This window comes from Chinchilla lanigera, unplaced genomic scaffold (assembly GCF_000276665.1).
Source record: "Chinchilla lanigera isolate Chin_1 unplaced genomic scaffold, ChiLan1.0 scaffold00028, whole genome shotgun sequence".
NCBI lineage: Eukaryota > Metazoa > Chordata > Mammalia > Rodentia > Chinchillidae > Chinchilla > Chinchilla lanigera.
The window spans coordinates 7,656,193-7,672,459 of record NW_004955429.1 but is presented as its reverse complement, the minus strand read 5'-3'; the positions used below and the strand labels follow the sequence as shown (position 1 = coordinate 7,672,459).

Genomic DNA, 16,267 nt, shown 5'->3' with positions numbered 1-16,267 from the left:
ATGTTTAGTTAAGAGAAATGTACCAGCATTTTGTAGGTGAAATAAAAATATCTCAATTTTCTATCTACTGTTGGAGCTATGATAAACCTGAGCAATGGCTTATATGTAGTACTGGTGCGTATGTAATACATAGTATGTAGGTATTGTCCTAAATACTCAGTACTCATTAACTTATTTAATCAGTCCCCCAAAGAGATGCTATTATCACACCCATCTTATAGAAGGGGAAACTGGGGCCCCAGCTAGTAGTAAGTGTCAGAGCTGGGATTTAAACTCAGGCATCCTGGCTAATGAAGTTTACTATAATTGAATCCTGCTACTGTAAGAAAAGCACCTACTGTGCACATGAAAATGCACCACTGTCTCTCCTGTGCTTAAAACCCCAAAAAGTCAGATGTACTGTAGGTGTCACATTCAAACACTCCACACTTGGGGCAGGAAATGGGACAGCCTGGACACCGCTTCTTCTGAGAAACCCCTGTTCCTACTTTTTTGAGGGCTAGGATGCAGTGGTCTGTAACTCTACATCTGTATGGCTATAAGATTAGCCCGCAGTTCCCCCAAGGCAAAACTGTGTCTGATTTTCTGTGAAGAGACACTCAGGACATGTTTGCTGAGTAAAGGAGCAAGCTCGGCATTCTTGAGACAGCACATCTCCTCCACCGGCTCAAAAGTCCATTGGCCTGTTCTATGTCCAGTATTTACTTAGAGTTTATTCAGCTAATGCAGCTTGGGCCAGAGTCTCCAAGTTCATATGCCAGCAAGAGACCATAACTGGGAGACCAGGCCCTGCAGGACCATCCCAACAGAGGCATCACCCACAGAGGCTGAGGAGCAGACAGTCCTTTGACATTTTCACTCTGCCATCTTGATATTCCCATTGGGGCTTGGGATGTTTAAGGCTTTTTACTTAGATTTTAATCAGAATTCAAACAAATGTGACCAGATTTTATCAAAAATTATTCTCAGCATAAATTCTATTAATCAAACTTAATCTCTTGCTCGGTTTTCTATTACTCCTTTTTTCTGCATCGTACTTTACTATTTTTTCCATGAGGGTTCATTCTTTTCCATGTAAATTCTACAGCAACAACAGTATTCACTAGTGAAAGTTTTTGCCCAAGTCAATTTAGAAGTAATCTCTCCTTCTGTAAATAATTTTCTTTTGAGATCATTATTTCTCTTACCTCAGCTTTTTCAAGAGACTATGTGATAGGTTTGTACTTGCCAAATATAAATTTTACTATAAAAAGCTCTTCCTTTAATTTTTAGTTAATATTCCGTTTCACCTCACACTTTGTACAGTTTTAACCACTATTATTTTATTCAGAACTGATTACTTTAATAATAATATTCATTATGAAGTGGTCAAGAATCAAATCTTTGGATTTTTGGGGGGCGGGCTATGAGCAGAGAACAGTCAAGCCAAGAATGTAATGAAGTCAAAAATTCAAAAAGAAGTTCAAAATGTCCTTGTACTCAAACAAGGGGACACACAGTGGGGCTCTGGCACTATTTAATGTCTGCTGAAATGAACTGAACCTATGACAGTTGTCCTTTTTGTTAATAAATTTAATCAAGTTTGGCCAATGGTTTCTTAATAACAGTGTACTGACTTGGGATGCAATGTCTTCAAAAATAAAATAAATTACAGAAACACACAAAACACACAGGGGTTGGGTATTAGAAACCAAAGATTAAACAATTTGAAGAGGAAAAAAAGAGATAACAGAAAACAGGAGGATAGATCTTTTGCAAATAGAAAGGAAATCAAGAGATAGAAGGGAATGCACAGAGGATTAAGATGTGTCATGTCCACATACCAACTCTTCGCAAGGAGTGTCATCATTAGGTACTTCAGACACATATCAATAGAAAAATTTTTAAAGGATATGTTATTCTAAACACCTACAACTTCTACCGACCTGGCTGTAGATGTCAGATGCCCTCTTGGCTCGAAGCATATCTGGGATATCCATGTTCACTTGCATTCCTTTCCCCTTAATTTCATTTTCTAAGTCTTTCTTATAGAGTTTCTAAAAGAATAGAAAATAATCATGGTGATTGCTTCACCTTCAAGAGCAATGGAGGGCTGGGGATTTAGCTCAGCAGCACAGTACCTGCCTGGCAAGTGCAAGGTCGTGAGTTCGATTCCCAGTACCGGAGAAAAATCAAAAAAGAAAATAAAAGCAAATAAATAAACAAATAAAAGAGCAATGGAGACACTGACATTTTTCAACAGCAAAGGCCCTGCTATGGAAGTCCCATTTATACTCTTGCTGGACGCCACTCCCAGTGTTTGTGTGAAGCTTGGTACCCGCTGCTCCCTCACCTGGCTGGCCATCTCGGATGCTCGCTTAGCTCTCTGGACATCGAGAGTGTCTGGACTGACCTGCATGCCTTTTCCTTTAACTTCAGTCTCCAGGTCTCTTTTGTAGTCTTTCTGCAGAAAATGAAACATGCAGTTAATGCCCGACAATCACTCAAAACCTTGCTGGAAAACTACGCTGTCATTTGGACATGAGGACCAGTTCATTTGAATTAAGTTGACACTTTATTTCTTTTATTTCTATAGAACAAGAGTTTTAACGTGCTGTAGAAACATGACATGGAGTGTATTAGTCACAAGTAAGGAGGAGGCTTTTGTCTACAAATCTGAATTAACAAAGGGAAAAGAGCTGGGGGGGTCATATTTCAATATAATAAACTCCATAAATTACCGGTTAACATATAACTCGGTTGAAGAATGTTAGTAAAAAGTGATTGAAAATTGTTGCTTTTCACACTTGCAGCTACTCGCTGCTCCCTATTCCAAACCATTCTGTTTGAATAAATTTGGCCCAATTCTCTGGGCCCTGTGGGGCTTACGATCCATCCCTGGCCTGAGTGATTGGTTCAGGGATGGGCACACTTATTTTTCAATGGAGAATCACAGACTTTCTATTTCCTCCTGGACATGACTGAGGAAGGATGCAGCCTGGGAGCTGCTGAAAGTTTCTTCATACGTAGAGGAAAACCAGCCTTGGAATGGAAGGTCAGGAACAGAAACTGAATCACATTACACTCACGCATCTCTTGATGAGGGGGATAATTCTGAAAAATGTGTCACTCCGCAATTTTGTTACTATGTGAACATCTTAGAGTGTGTTCACAAAAACCTCCATGAGATTGCTCACTACCCACCCAGGCAAGATGGCATATATTGTATCCAGCCTGTTGCTCCTGGGACCAGGCTGAACAGCGCAGAGCAGATTACGTCAAGCACAAGAGAACACAATGCAATCAAGAGACTTAGTAAACAAAGATATACGAGGCTGCTGCCAGAATAACACAACGTTATTCTATAGTAAAGTCCTTTTTTAATAAGTAGAAAGAACACATTCAAATGATAAGAAGTAAACACACAGACCAGTAATAGACGTTTATGATCATTTTCAAGTACTATGTACTGAACATAATTGTGTGTGTGTTATACTTTTATACAACTGATAGGGCAGTAGGTTTGTATACACCAGCATAGCTACAGCCACAAGGGTAATATGTTGCACTACAACACTAGGATGGCTGTGACGGTGCTAGGCAATGGGAATTTTGCAGCTCTATTACAGTCTTACGGGGCCAACATCATACGTGTGGTTCGTCATTGACCAAAAGTCATTATGACACACATGATTGTATTTGGGTCTTGATGATGGGGATGATGGGTTCCTTCTCTCATTATAATTCCTTTAGAATCGCTGTGGCGCCTCCTACTGGAGGCTATGTGTCATGGCCAATATGGCACTGGCCACTAGAGGCCATGTGCTAAGCCCCACCCTTCGAGTTATATTACAACTTCCTACTCCCCTTTGTAGTGTCCTATTTCATTTTCCCACACTCCCACCCAATGCTGGCATGCCACATCAGCTGGTCCAACCACTCCCCCACAAGCCCAGCCTCCAGCCTGGCCATATATTACCATTGTTCTCAGCCAGGCCCCCCAGAAAATCCACGTTCCCCAACCTCCCCTCTGTGGTCTTCTCCGTGCCTGCAATAAAGGCATTTTATTGTTTTATTACTCTCTGCAGCGACCGAAATCTATCAGCCAGAGCTAAGAATTCATCTACTGTTCAACTATAAGAACAATAAATTATCTGCTTTTTAAAAAGGCAGCTTAAGTTGGATTACCTGATACCAAACAGTCACAATTACAGGCACACGTGTCCTAAAGGATCTTGTCACAATTTAAAGTTGATAATAAAGGTCAGCAAGCTGTATACTTACACTTTTGCATTTTTTATAAATTATTCTTTGAAAAATTACTTAAAGATTCTGAACTATATAGCTGATTATATTTCTTCTGAACAATGATTTCTTATATTTACACGCTTGTAGATTGACTTGTAGATTCTCTGGTACAAGGTAAACATGGGTATGCTTATTTGTGCTATTCTGAATAATCTGTTTAAAGCTATTTAAAAACTTCAAATACATTGTAAACAGAATTCACAATCATAAAGAAATATATTTTGCCCTATTATTTGCTCATAACTTGGCTTGTTTTTACTGAATTATACTCTCAGTTGCACTCTTCTAATTAAAATTTCAAGTAATAGTGTTTTAACTACCAAAAATAATATTCAATTATTACAGTGTCTGAGAAAAGCACTCTGTTTTTAGTAAATCTATCTAAAGTGCTAAAACAACACATTTAATTTGAAGGTTAATGTAGGTGGAACCTGAAGCACTGGCTAGAGACCACCACCAAGATTCCATGGTACAAATATGTCTCTCAATTTTCTGCTATGAATTGTAACATCTAAAAGTGTTCTAAAGCACACAGACTACAATAGACACCAGTTATCCAGTTATTTGCTATTGCTACATAGTAAAACACGCCCACTTATATTCCAAGAGAACAAGCCCTAATGCATAAGTATATTTAGAGCCTTTGTCCACATCAAATTGCTAATGTCCCATTGGCTCAAAGTCCCATGGTCAAGCCCACAGATGCAGGAAGGTTTGACTAGTGGGGATCAGCGGCATAACCACATACAGTGACTCCTCAATTTATGAACTTCATTTGTTTTAAGGGTTGGGGAAGTGGCTGAGTTCATGTTTGTGTGGAGAAGATGGCTGTGGTCGTGTTTGTCACCTGATGTGGAGTTTGCAAACAAAAGCAAAATTTTGCCCAACACTTTTCTTTGTGAACTAAATTATTTGCAAACAGAAGCATTCATGAATGGAGGTATTTCTGTACTATATTAACCTTACTTTAAAAATAAGCTTTAGATATTAAAAAATAAACCACACAAAGTCCCAAAATTAGTTTGAAAGAGATTTAAAGCATTTTAACTTGGCAAAAATTGACATGCTATGATTATGTGCCAATCAGATATTCAGATTCCAGTGATAGGAGCATCACCAATATTGGTTTGAGCTGCATGCAACCCTAATACAGCTCTAACCCTATGTGCCCCTAGGTTTTCAGAAACAAAATCTGCACTATTTTCCCAGTAGCTGATCCTAAACAACAAAGAGAAATCCAAATTGGCGTACTGTGGAACAAATTAATTAACATAGTAATGAAAGATCTGAATGCTAAAATGGGCCAGCTTCCTATGAAAGGCATATATCTTAACAGTGTGCTCCTAGGTAAAAGGATAAAATAAAATATGAACTCTTTCCATACTCCTTTCTCTAAGGAGAGGACACTTCCAACTGGCTTCAACTCTTATCTCCATGAGGATGGTTTCAAAACCTTCTCCTCCAGCTCTGAACTCCCATTCTGCTGCCCCATGCTCCAATTCAGTAACTTGAAGTAGTACTAGACAGACCCTCCTTCTTATAATAAAAACTTTCAGAAAATTGTGTGATTATGACTGCTGGATTTAAATACATATATTAAAAGGGCAAGAATAAAAAGAGAATTCTGGGTAGGAAGCCACTGCAATGATCCTGGTGACGGAGGTGGTAACTTAGACTAGAGTGAGGAGCAGATGGATTTAGAACATCATTATGAGGCTAGAGAATAATACTTGGTGGTGAAGAGAATCAAAGTGACTTCATTGATGAGGTTGGGAAAACAAACTGGCGAAAGGCATATGAACAGTGGATGTTTCATTATACATCTTCCATGTACACACAAGGTAAATGGTGACATGCATATCCAAGTTGTAGAACACAGCTTTATTTTTTCAGAACTGGGGACTGAACCATGATGTTTCTATAAGAATGAGGTTAGCCTGTATGAAGTGATGTAGAACAAGCCCCATAATATTCAGGGAGAAAAAAAAGAAACACAAAACAGAGTATACAGTATGACTATATAGAAGGATTTTTTAAGGCTACATGGGCATGTTTGTATACATCAAAACAGATGCGGAAGGCTCCACAACTTACAACAATGGCTATCTCCTAGGAAGAGAACAGAATTAGAGGAGGGGTACCAGGGAGTTTTCAAGTCTGTCCTCCTGTTTACCCCTGGCTGCCATTTCAAAATGGAACCCTTGTTGGTTAGGAATTCCGTGCCATTTCCAGCTCTGTCTAAACCAATCGCGGCCATCTCATTTCCCAGCCAGGGCCCAACCCTGGGAATTAAGCAGTTCCTGATATAGCAACTCCCCAGGCAGCGAATCAGCCATCTCTGGCCTCCTGGAGTCCCTGAATGGTAGTCAATGCTGAGGCAGCTCTTCCTGACCCTAGGAATCATGTAAGAGCTCTGAATAGCCCGTGAAAACCCCCACGTAAACTTTCCTTGAGGTGAGTAACTGTCACCCCCTAACCTGCACCTCAAAGTTCTCTCCACATACACTGCTTACAAAAGCACCTATCCAAAACAGTCTCCCTCCTGTGATTCTCTTATGCCCTCAGAATTGCTGGCAAGTAAAGGAGGTATAAAGCCAGTTGTAGGATATTTCCTTTGAAAAACACACATATAGTCTGACTCCTATACCTTTGTTAGGTGATATCTATCATATCACAGCATCTAAGACAAAGCCTCTAAATTAATAGGGTTTACATGTACTACATAAAGCAAAACACAGTACTGGATAAATAAACATGGTCATTGGGGACAGCTAATGTCTCCACCCTAAATGCTGACCCTAGCTACTCCAGGCCTGGCGATGAAGTCAACAGAGGGTATTTTAAGAACTTGCAATCACACAAAAATGGCAACTGTTCTCCCATTAGTTTGCTGTATTAGGGAATAAGGCGTGTAGGAGGATGTTGTGTGTATGCGCACACACGTGTGTGTATTCTACTGAAATGCTTTTTCCTAAGCCTCTTTTGATGTACTTAAAGAATACCAGCAATGCAAAAACTATAAATTCTCAAACAAACACAACAATTTTGAAATGGCTTCCATTACCGTCAAACCAGCCAGAGAACTCTGAAAACTCCACGCACTAATTAAGTTGCTAACATTTATTAAATTCCAAGTATGAGTTCAAGATCTTCACGGTTAACTCTACTCACCTCACTGGCTATCTCAGCAGCTTTCATGGCATGCTGCATTTCCAAGGTGTCGGTGCCAACTTGCATCCCCTTCCCTTTAATTATTGACTCCAGGTCCTTCCTGTATTCTTGCTATAAACGATAACATTTTACAACATTCAGACATTCCATAGACAAACATGCATCTGCAGTCACTGATAGTAAAAAATAGCTAAACATTTAAAAAGAAAGAAGCACACAGCCTCGCTTGTACTCTGACTAATCACCTAGAACTAAGTTTTCTGAACTGCATAGAACTATAGTACTATTCTTTTTGAAGAAGGACGTAAAGCTCTGAAGAGTCTCAGTGTCAAGACAATTACCAGGAGAGAATCTTCATGGAAGATTGTCCCAGAGCAGATGGGTAAGGACGTGGGTGCAAGTGGGTTGGCGTTATAGAAAGAGGGCTGACTCTGGGGCCAGGACATTCAATAGCTGTGTGGCCCTGGGAATGTTTCTTACCATTTCTGGGTTACTCATCTGTGAAGTGGGGATGATAACAGATGCAGGAAGGGTCACTGAATCCACACACGACACAGAGCCTAGCACACAACTCAATACTGAGAGCTTTCTTTGGTGTTTCGTCACTATGCCCCCACACCACTCCATCCTTCTAATAAGGACTGATTTGTTGCGACTCCTGTTATCTTATTGCCATTCATCTGCATCTGGATGGACTCTGCCATGGAGGGTTTAACACAATCTTTCCAAACATTATTGACAAGTGATGACAAGACTAAACAGTGACTGGAGATAGCATTGCAACAAAACTGTGGACTTCGGAACTATGTGAAAACGATATTAGACAAAGACACCTCAGGAGATATCTGATATTTATGATTGACTGGCATCCATTCCTGAAAAGCTCCAATGATTTTCTGCAGAGAATTACCTCTACCCTTGTCAATTCATATGCTTTTAGGGGACTGATTTTAAATACCCTCCTCTCTTCCTCCTCCTCCTCCCCCCTCCCTCTTCCCCTCCTCCTTTCTCCCTCCCCTTCCTCCTCCCCCTCTCCCTCTCACTCCCCCTTTCTTTCTCTTTCATTTACTTTGGGACAGGGTCTTGCTAAATCACTAATCTGTCCAGATTAGGCTCAAATTTGCAATCTTCCTGCTTCAGTCTCCCAGAGTGCTGGGGATACAGGTGTGCAGCACGCCACCGGGCTTTCCCCACATGTGTTTTTAATTGCACTAAAATGCTTTTAAAATCTTTCATCTATTTAAAGAGTATAAATACAGCCAAGATTAATACGATTTTTTAAAATTACATATAAATGCAGACCACTTTGTCCTTGGGGCACTGTTAAGTGACACAGGAAGTTAACTAAACCGATGAGTCATTGTGAAAAGCCACTCAGCACACTGCATTCTTCTGACCCCAGGCACAATGGCTGGGTCGGTGGTGAGCACAGAACAGAATTGATCCAAGCAGATGCAATCCTAGGACCCTAAGTGGAGCTCCACGAACCAGACATTCACTTCCCACTGGGATAACTGGCCATAGACAATGAGTTATTCTGCTGTCAGCACAGGTCATCGCATCACAACAGCTGCCCAAGAGTGAGGGCAACAGAGATGACAGAACCGCCAGATGAAGGAAGAGGGATTTCCTTTGACCACCAGAAGGAAACTGGATCTTGGACTTTTCTATCCTATGGATTAACATTTCCCTTTATCGCATAATCCAGTTCAAATCGGTTTCCGTTCCTAACTAAGGCGGTTGTCATCACTACCACCCTCTTCATCATCACCATCGTTACAGTGCAACATACGGAGACAAAGCTTCAAGCTTTTTGACTGCTAAATTCAGCTAGATTCTCCTCAAAGCATGGTGCCAGCATATGACATCAAAATAATGGCAAAATATGAGGAGTAAGAGATTGAAAGTACTTTGGAGACACTTCATTTCTTCTATAAATTTCACAGACAGTGAGAAGTGGCCACTTTCCTTTGATGAAAGGGTTTCACTGAGCAGCTGGGTACGGTGGGACAGCAAGCGGGCTCAGAGCAAGACGGCATGAACTTTTCAACCACCGTTACTGACAGATCATGAGAACAGACCTTCCTAATCTTTAACTTTTTACATGCTTGAAAGATCAAGTCAAATCTCATAAAACTATCATGCCCCATTATACAGATTTTCTCAAAAAGGAGCAATACAAAAAAAAAAAAAAAAAAAAAGGAGCAATGGTCTTTTTCTCCCACACTAATGTAAGAGAAGACCCTACTAGGACATAGTTGATTGTTATCATCAACACCTGTCAATTGCGTGATGTATATAAACTTTGCTGAATATTTTTTGGTAAGGAAATCAACTGAAAATGCATACCCTGTAAGTTGTTAAATAAATGTACTCACCTCACTTGCTATCTCAGATGCTCGTTTTGCTCTTTGAATATCAAGAACTTCTGAATTAAGCTCCATTCCTCTCCCTTTTATTTCATTTTCCAAATCTTTTTTATATTCTTTCTATAAGATAAGGATATGACCGTTCAAAGCTTATGAGAAATTAACTATTTTATGTGTTGTCTAGAGATCACAGACAGGAGAAGTTACGACTAGGAAGGAAGAAATTAGACTGCTGAATATTCATGAATATTCTTTCCCACCGAAATTTCATTTTCTCGTCTGTCAAACTCAGAGAGGCATCCAATATTATCAGTCTTTTCTCTTTATCATTCCTCCCAATGTTTTGCAGCCAACATGCATTTGTGAAAAAGATGTCTTTCCTCTATACGGTAAGGAAAATCTTAATATTTGCATATTGCTTATTTGAGGTTTTTTAAAGGTCTATGAGAAAGGAATTACCAAAAGAATATAGTTGGAAAGGAATGGAAAATTACACAATCAAAAGCATTGCTGTGGCCAAAGATTTTTTTTAAGTTTCCATTTTATTCAAAGATTTGTAAAACCAAATCATTTCCCACAGATTGATAATACGTAGTTTGAATTTCTCCTTTTATAGTACTGTATTTCAAGTAGCTCCAAATGCCTGACAAATGCTTCTACAGACCTTGCTACTCTGTCGTAGTTGCTTGTTATCTTCCTTAATTGCACTATAAAATAATTAGTCTCTTCTTCCCATTAAACTAAGTTTCATTTATGACTTGTTTGCCAGATGAAAGATGAAATTCCCTTTAATGATAAGAAACCAGGTTCCAGTTAATTCTAGACAGCATTTCATGCTATTTCCCTTTCGTCCTGTGTAATTAAATTAGCGTGTTCTCTTTTCAACTAATAGCTTACTATGCACGGTCATGGTCTACCCACGATCTTGGAAATGGCTCTGAGTCAAATGACCTGGGTGACAAAGCTCTTTCATTTACTTGGTCATATGACTCAGCCCTGATTTCCATGTGAAAGATGAAAATAAAAATGTGTGTTCTACCAATGTCAAAGAGCAGTAGAAGGAATCAAATGACATTAATTTTAAAAATTGATACTTTGGACACTCTAAGTGGCAATGTCAATGTAAAATCCACAAAGTAAGGAAAGCAGTACCTACTTATAGCTCAATGCTTACACTTAAAAGGGGAAGTTATAACTTAATTAAATCACAAGTGCTTGATTTAAAGTTAGACATCTCTATAATTTAAAGATTTTAAATCTTAGTTGTTATGGACTAAATGTTCATGTCCACTCGTAAGTCATATGTTGAAGTCCTAACTCCCAATGTAATGCTATTTTGGTGGTGAGAAATGCCTTTGGGAGATGATCAGGTTTAGGTGAGGCTTTGAGCGTGACTCCCATCATGGGATTAATGGCTTTGTTGGACAAAAACAAAGTTTTCCTTCTATGAGGACACAGCAAGAAGGCAGCTGTCACACCAGGAAGAAAGATCTCACACCAGGAACCAATCCCTCGGCACCTCAATCTGGAGATTTCTACTCTCCAGAATTATGGGAAATGTCTGTTTGTGAGCTACCCAGTCTATGGTATTTTGTTATAGCATCCCCTAGCACGCCAATACAACAATCCTATCCTGTGCATCTGTCCTGAACCAATAAATGCACATTGTTATCAACTTAATCTTGCTATATTCTGTTTAATGGAAAAATTCCTAGCATTATTACTATTACGTTACCAGTTTTCAAATAATTAGCCATATTTTCCCCCCTTATATGAGAGGAATAGAAGAAAAAGGCAATGGCATGTACTAGTCATTTATGGATCTCAAAATAGTTCTTACATTGCCATCTGTGTCCCAGTCATAAAAAGACACCCTTTTAAAAATTCATGTGAGCACCATATACTTTTTAAACAGAAGACAGTAATAGTAAGAAGTTGCCATCTGATTCATCTTCAATTTCAAAAAAAAAATTTATTGAAACTAGAAGTGAAAAAATAGAGTAGCAAGAGTAATCTTACAGAAATTACATGCCTATGTCAGGAAGCACCATTTCAGAGTGACTCATGTTAAATCTCTGAGCTCAGTGATACAGTTCCGGCCAGCTGACATTTGTTTATTAAAAAGCGCCTGCTGATGTGCTTCTCCATAGGAACTATGCTTCAATTTCTTTTGCTGACTGAAGACACTTCTTCCTGAAATCATTTCCTCAGTTCAAAAATTCACCTGAAGTGGAATTTCACTATTTTTTAAAATATATGTTCCATTTGTTTGATGTATCATTATTTCATTATATTTATCCCATTATTTTTAACCCAATTAAACTCAGGAAACACTTTCTGTTTAAGCAGAGTTGGAAGAGCTTCAGGTTACTTTTCAGCCATTTAAAAAAACACATTTAAGACAGGTGGACCACGAGCACAATATTTTTAATTGTCAAGTTTGAAAACCTTAATGTTCAACAAATTCAATATATTGAGTTCTAAGCCAAAATGTATCTTTATGTTTGGGGAGAAAGATGAAATGAAAAATGGGCACAAGTTCCTCAGTTCTAAATGCTAATTACATAATTTCCCCACCATGAGGATTTACGTATAATATATCCTAGCTCCAGACTGCCAGCACCTCATTTCTGATATCAAACCTCGTAACAATACACAAAGAAGCTACCAGAAAAGCTGATTCTAATATATCTTTATAAGAACTAAATTTGAAATAATCAAGCTTGCCCCTCTATATTTAAAATATATTTTTAAAAAACTAATTGCTATGACATTATAAAACTCAATGCCGTTAGAGCTTCTGAGCTACAATCAAAAGACAAAACCACAACATTTTTCAAGTTTTTCCAGGAAAGCCAGGTAACTTTTTTCCTTAACTTTAAATAGATGTGTCAACACACACTTGACAGTGTAAAAGTTAATATCTCAAACACTCAATTAGTAGAGAATTGTTCAGTAAAAATGTCCTGGGTTATTTCTTTGGATTTCATTTTCTCATATTTAATAGAAAATAGCAAGAGCCTACCTCCCTCAGAAGGTTGGTGATGTACTTTACATGTAAAAATTCAGGAGTCTTGTCTAAATCCAGTGAGGACCTTCCTTTAATCTCCTTCTCAAAATCCTCTTTGTAAACTTTCTGTAAAACGAGACCATATCATTTTAGATGCAGGAAATCCTAGTGACTATTGAAAACATATCTTCCCTAAAGAGTTACAGACATCCTATTTTGGTGTTTCATGTATGTCTACGTTCATAGCAGCTAATAGTAGCTGAATCTTGGGAGCAGCCTTTATGTCCAACATCAGAAGAATGCATAGAGAAAATGTATTTACATGCCATGGAGTACTACTCTGCCATAAAGAAGGATAAGCTTGAGCCATAGGTAGGAAAATGGATGCACCTTGAGACCATAATGTTAAGTGAAATAAATCAGACACACAAGCTTAAGACTACATGGTTTCACTTATATGAGAAACCCAAGTTATAAGTAAAGAGAAAAATAAAAGTAGATAACAAGAAGTAGGAGGTGATCTTTCTCAAAAGATAAGGGAATAAAGAAATATAGAGGGGGAAAAGGGAAAGGAATAAAGAAATGTAGAGGGGGGGGAAAGGGAAGGGAATGAAAAAAGGAATTAAGATGTGTTTTCTACATGTTCCAACTCCACACCAGGAATGTAAATATTATACACAGCAAACAGGTACTCATAAAAATTAAAACAAGAAAAGACATGACAGCAAGAATTCCCAGAACAAATTGATGTTTTGTTGTATAATTCTACCATCTCAGACTCTTAGTCATAGGAAAATAATTCCACCTTTATTCTAAATTTCATGATTCTATCAAATAGGAGCAGAAACATCAAGGATCATCACAACCCTCTAACAAATCGTTCTGCACGAAGCTGCTTAGCATCCTACTGGTCTGATTCAGGTCAACCCACTCTAGGGCAGGAACCAAGAAGTATGGCTATTTGACTAGATAATCTGATTGGTTCACTCCAAAAGAAGTAGATCCAACCCCCTGGAAAAAAATCTGGGGCATTGAGATCCACTTAAACCAAAGTAGCATTCACGGCCACAGTGCCTTCATCCTTCCCATTCCCCATCTTTTGTGAATTCAGTAAACACCATTTCTAAAATGCAGTGGAGGGGCATTAGGGGAGGATTGGTCATTTTTGTTTAATAATTTTGACATTGAGAATTTCTCTACAAATTAAGGAATTCGACATGGATCAGGTTACACTTTAAGGAAGATCTTACTTGGAACTGATAAATCATCCTCCCCAACCCCTACCTCTTGGTTCTGGGGATTGAACCCAGGGCCTCGGCACCTTCTCCCTGAGCTACATTCGCAGGCCTCTTCATTTTTTATTTTGAGACACAGTTTCACCTAGTTGCCAGGCAAGACTCAAACTTGTGATCTTCCTGTTTTGGCCTACCAGAGTTCTGGAATTAGAGGCACATGGCACCACATTTGGCTTAGTAAATCCTTTTTTAGTTGAGAGTTCACCATAAGAACTGAGAAAGGGATGCCAATGGTGGCTGTGGAAAGACCTGGCCCTATGACAACAGCTGCCCTTCATCTGCCCGGCCACCCTTGGACTAAGATTCTCAAAATTCTAGCACTGGGGCTACGCCTGTGAAAATCAAGTTTTATGACTGAAAACACAGTCTCTATAAATCATAAAAATACGCACTTGTGCAAAATATTTACTAAGCAAAGACCAGATTAACTAGCCAAATATTTTATTCTGATGACATCATATAGATGATATAAATAAATGAATTCTGAATGAGATCATTATTCCCACAAAGTGAGAGGTTATGCTAGGTTTATTATGCACTTATTACAGAGAAGGTAACTGCTTGGATAAGGAAATTCTCCAAACCATGAGAGAAAATGAAAGAAGCATGCCGCTCCTCTCTTAGCATCGGTGTACGGCTACAGTAAGTATCCTGCGAACTTCATTAAGGATTTTCTCTGGGAGGCTTTGGAATTAAAGAACTCTAGATATCCCAAAAACAAAAATGAAAAGTTTTCCCTTTTTTAAATTTGGAACTCAGCAAGATAATATGGTTATAAGGCTGAGGGAATTTTCAGGCTAAGGGGACTCTACAAAGTGTTATATAAACATATGTGTCTGTATATTTACTTATATTTGATATTTCACTTCAAAAAGCACTTAATGCTGGAAAGCATTACTGAAGCATGTCATTAGGGAAAGGCAACTATGACCGGAACTAGCCAAGGGACGGCTGAGGAAAAAGGAAAACACGCCTCATCCCTCAGGAATGAAAAGCACCTCCGTGACGGCTGACTCTCCTTCTGTCCCTTCACTGGTTCTATATGTAAAGGCATTTCCACAGCAAACTTTCTGTAAGACTCTTGGATATTTTATTTTTCTAGGCTTCAGTGGATAAATGTGGTCCAAAAGTATTTTCTCCTGCAAGAGTCTGCCCTCCTCCAGCTCCGCTGGGCAGAGGGGTAAACGACTGAGGAGCCTAAAAGAACCTTCGACTTGTGGCTACAAGGAAAGGGCGAATCTGTCTCACTGGACAGGAGGGAAAGAATCAACTGGGTGAAGAAAAAGCAAAGACTCTCACAAGAGATGTGGAGCTAAAATCCACAATCATAAATTATCACCATTTCTAGTTCAGAAACATGGCATCAGAATGTGTTAACCATGAACTGTAAGGCCCAGGATTTCTTGGCGGGGAGGAGAGTTAACTACTTAGATTATGGAAAAAGAAGGAACCACAGGACAAGAATGATATAAGGGTCCTCAGTGTGAACGTTTCTGTAGTTAGAGACCAACAAAGGGAAGGAGGGAACAGAGACGCAGTGTGCAGGGGACCACGGGGAAGACAAAGGTGATGTCTCCCTCCTGACACACCTCAGGGATATCTGAAGATGGGTTATGACCTCTCAACAACTAGCAAATGCTGACAAAATTCCTGCCCTAGGTGTTTTCCAGACATTATCACTGCCTCAGGTTTCGATCTTGTTACTGGAGAAAGGCCTGACCATGGAGCACAGTCAACTGGTTGGTACTCATATTAACCATTATTTCTGCCCTTTGGAAGTAATAACCCAGGTGTTCCCATAGAATGTGGATGTTGGCTACTGACACAACCTTATATCCATATGTCTGGTTCCCTGAACAGAAGAGAAGAAGAAATCTCACTAGGACAAAGAAAACCCAGTCTGAGGAATATCTGTATGTAACTCAGCGATATCTTAGTCTAGGAACAAAGTAAGTAGGAAAATAATTCAGCTATTCACCGAGAAAGGAAAAATAAATCAAATAAGTCTGTAAAAAAACAAGGAATTGTGGATGGTTTTAACTCCATCCTAAAGCACTGGAATTTACTAGATATGTAATTTTATTTAACAGAATTAATGTCAGTGGATATATTATCAACCTAGAGATAATACCTTC

The 16,267-nt window shown here is 39.0% G+C and overlaps 1 protein-coding gene across 4 annotated transcripts in view; it reads right to left on the bottom strand.

The window, feature by feature from the left end:
* The window catches only part of Nebl (nebulette), a 170,690-nt gene that overhangs the window by 58,224 nt on the left and 96,199 nt on the right, over positions 1-16,267 (bottom strand). For all 4 annotated transcript variants that reach the window (XM_013515481.1, XM_013515484.1, XM_013515482.1 and 1 more), the window contains 5 exons: positions 12,853-12,963; positions 9,837-9,947; positions 7,459-7,569; positions 2,333-2,443; positions 1,926-2,036 (listed from right to left, as the gene is read on the bottom strand). In XM_013515481.1, coding sequence (XP_013370935.1) covers positions 1,926-2,036; positions 2,333-2,443; positions 7,459-7,569; positions 9,837-9,947; positions 12,853-12,963 — 555 coding nt within the window. The remainder of the gene's footprint in view (positions 1-1,925; positions 2,037-2,332; positions 2,444-7,458; positions 7,570-9,836; positions 9,948-12,852; positions 12,964-16,267) is intronic.